Source organism: Mus caroli, unplaced genomic scaffold, assembly GCF_978045245.1.
Source record: "Mus caroli unplaced genomic scaffold, Mus_caroli_1 scaffold_2, whole genome shotgun sequence".
Taxonomy (NCBI): domain Eukaryota; kingdom Metazoa; phylum Chordata; class Mammalia; order Rodentia; family Muridae; genus Mus; species Mus caroli.
In genome coordinates this window covers 68,470,803-68,474,145 of record NW_028227257.1, presented here as the reverse complement: position 1 = coordinate 68,474,145, position 3,343 = coordinate 68,470,803, and the positions used below count along the sequence as shown (strand labels likewise).

At 37.2% G+C, this 3,343-nt stretch overlaps 1 protein-coding gene across 1 annotated transcript; it reads right to left on the bottom strand.

Annotated features, from left to right (window-relative positions):
- Window positions 1–2,038: 2,038 nt before the first annotated feature.
- On the bottom strand, window positions 2,039–2,989 carry LOC110289630 (olfactory receptor 4F3/4F16/4F29-like). The gene has a single exon (XM_021155921.1). It carries the CDS (start codon window positions 2,972–2,974, stop codon window positions 2,039–2,041), a length of 936 nt encoding a protein of 311 aa, XP_021011580.1. The 5' UTR covers window positions 2,975–2,989.
- Window positions 2,990–3,343: the final 354 nt, after the last annotated feature.

Below are 3,343 nucleotides of genomic sequence, written 5' to 3'. Positions count from 1 at the left end.
AGATACCCACAAGAAGACTAAGATGCATGCCTGCTACATATGTGTGGGAAGGCCTAGGTCCAGCCCATATATGATCTTCAGTGGCTCAGACTCTAAGAGCTTCCAAGGGTCTAGGTTAATTGACTCTGTTTGTCTTCCTATGGAGCTCCTCTCCCCTCTGAGACTCTCAGTCTTTCCCTGAACTCTTCCATAAGAGTCCTGGAGCAACTTCCAGTGTTTGACTGTGGGTCTCTGCATCTGTTTCAGTCAGCTGCTGGGCAGAGCCTCTCAGAGACAGTTATGCTAGGATCCTGTCTGCAAGCATAACAAAGTATTATTAATAATGTCCATTCCTCACACTTATGCATCAGATACATTGTCCACTAAGCCATATCACTATTCTCATTAATATTTATACATGTCTTAAAATTGATATATTTTATTTATATAAAAATATAATCTGTAATTTGGTAATGCCAATGTTAGAACACAGAGAAGGGTAAAAGTCAACGACTGCAGCCACATGTCTGGGATGTGGCACTCATAATGACATTATCATTATGGCAATGAGCAGAGATAGCACTAATCCTCTATTTCTGCTACTTTAAGTAATGTGATCTCTTCTCTATCTCTATCCAGTTATTCCATAACATATGAAGGTGCTATTCAAGCTTCAAAAGAGAAGAGCAACGAACTGTGTTACCCAGCTCTAAAGTCTATGAACTATAACAATGACCAACCTGGCATGATAAACCCAATAGTGCAAGAATGGTATTTCCACCTGAAAAATAGCCAATAGCTGTCTAACTGGACTCAACATGAGGAAATACATGGCTGGTACTGTAAACCTAGAAAACTACCCATAGCTGTAGACATCATTAGATTCTAGAAGAGAACCTATTACAGCCATTCTGCTATAGGAAATCAATGGATTCTTAGAGAGTATGAATCCGCTTTCACAAGGAATGACATCCCTAATAAGTTTCCCAATCCCATGTGGTTAGGCATAAACACATGTGCATATTTGCAATATTAAGTGGACTCAAAAAGCTATCTGTATATGTGTGTGCTCACAGAAGTAATAATTAAAGAAGCAGTCATGAATTTGAGAGAGACTGGGGAAGGACATCAGAGGAATTACAAGAGCAAGAGGGAAATATGAAAATGATATAAATACTGTAGTCATGATGAAATCCTCAAAAACTAAATTATTTTTATAGTAACAGAGAAAATATATATATATGTGAGATGAATGGAAATTGAATGGCTTTGAGTAGCAAACTGTTCTGTAAGCGGAAAATGTCAGTACATTTTGTTGGCTTCTTCTTGCTCTTCCACATATAGTTCACAAAACTTCTACTTGCACACTTTAGACTCCCAAGGGTTCTCTGAAAACTCTAACCTTCTTCCAATACCATAAAAGTCCTCAAAATTTGAAAAGAGTGTATGCAATTTTACATACATGCAAATCCCTTAGTTTAATGTCCCAAGATAAATGTTCCATGGAATATAGCCAGAAATTACAGCTCTTAAAAGCATTTTCTATTAAAAGTGAGAATTTTCCATGTTCTGAAAGTCTTAAAGAAACCTTTCCTTTTCGATATGTCTAAGAGGTGTTTTTTTTTTTTTCAAATTAATGCTAATCCTTAAGGCTCAACTTTAATCGCAGCACTTGGGAGCCAAAGGCAGGTGGATTTCTGAGTTCCAGGCCAGCCTGGTCTACAGAGTGAGTTCCTGGACAGCCAGGGCAACACAGACAAACCCTGTCTTGAAAAACCAAAAAAAAAAAAATTAAAGCTCCTGATTAATATAGCCTTTGCACTATAAATACATGGAACTTTTGTCTTCATTTGGAAGAAATTTTCCCTTCCTTATAAGTACCATACAAAATGGTAGATATGTATACACACACATATATATATGTATATATATATGTGTGTATATATATGTATATATACATATATATATGTGTGTGTGTGTATATATTGCAAACACAGGATCATATATTAGCCAACTATTAATTTCCATGCTTAATTAATACTCTTCACAATGTAGTTACTCAAGAGATTTGTCTATAGCCCATTAGATGTCTGAATACTCTCCTCATTGCCATCTTCATTTCTTGATTCCTCAATGTGTAGATCACAGGGTTCAAAAAGGGAGTAACAACTGCATCAAATAGGGCCAGAAACTTATCCAAGTGTGTAGCGGAAGAAGGCCATGTATAGAAAAATATGGCAGGACCAAAGAATAAGACCACTACAGTCACATGAGCTGAAAGTGTAGACAGTGCTTTGTAGGAACCACTTGAAGAGTGTTTCAGAACAGTAAATATGATGACAATATATGAAATGATCAGTATGAAGAAGAAAGCCACAGACATAAATCCACTACTGATTGAGACCATTAATTCCAGTCTATATGTGTCCAAGCAAGCAAGTTTGATGAATTGAGGAAGGTCACAGTAGAAACTGTCCAATAGCTGACCACAAAGAGGTAAATTTACTATGAAAACCAGTTGTATCACAGAGTGCATAAGACCAACTACCCAGGCAGTAATTAAAAAGAAGATGCACATCTGGGGACTCATCATGGTCAGATAATGAAGAGGCTTACATATGGCCACATATCTATCAAAGGCCATGGCAATAAGCAGCACCATCTCCACACCCCCAATTGCATGGACGAAGAAGATTTGAATAATACAACCTCTAAAGGAGATGACTTTGTTCTTTTTGAATAAGTCATAAATCATCTTGGGTGAAGTGGCAGAAGAAATACCTATATCAATGAAGGAGAGGTTAGACAGAAGAAAGTACATAGGGGAATGTAGGTGAGGGTCAGAAGCCACAGTGAAAATTATGAGACAGTTTCCCATCATGGTTGCCACATACAACACTGAGGATAACAGAAAGAGCAGCAGTTGGATATTCCAGGAGTTTGTGAGTCCCAGGAACACAAACTCTGATGTCACAGAATGATTCACCCTCTTCATTGGCTTTGTTATCAGTAGAACCTAAAGGAGAACCGGGGAAGCTGTAAAGTATGATAATTATATTAATAGAATGGAAGGAGGAAATCTGAGATGTATGAAATCTCATTTGTGCTTTAATGTCCCAACCAACCTAAAGACCAACAGATATCCGAACAAGTTCTGGACATGACTAATTAACTGAGAAGTACAAATTTCACTCATGCTAAAATATCACTTCACACTTCTTGAAAGTAGGATTATCAAGACCTCTAAATATAACAAGGTTTAGGACTGCTTTTCTCATTGAGTAGTATACATAGCACTTTCCAGCACTAAGAAAGCTAACAAGTAAGGGTGAAACTTCCATGTGAATATTAGGTTGGTTTTTCT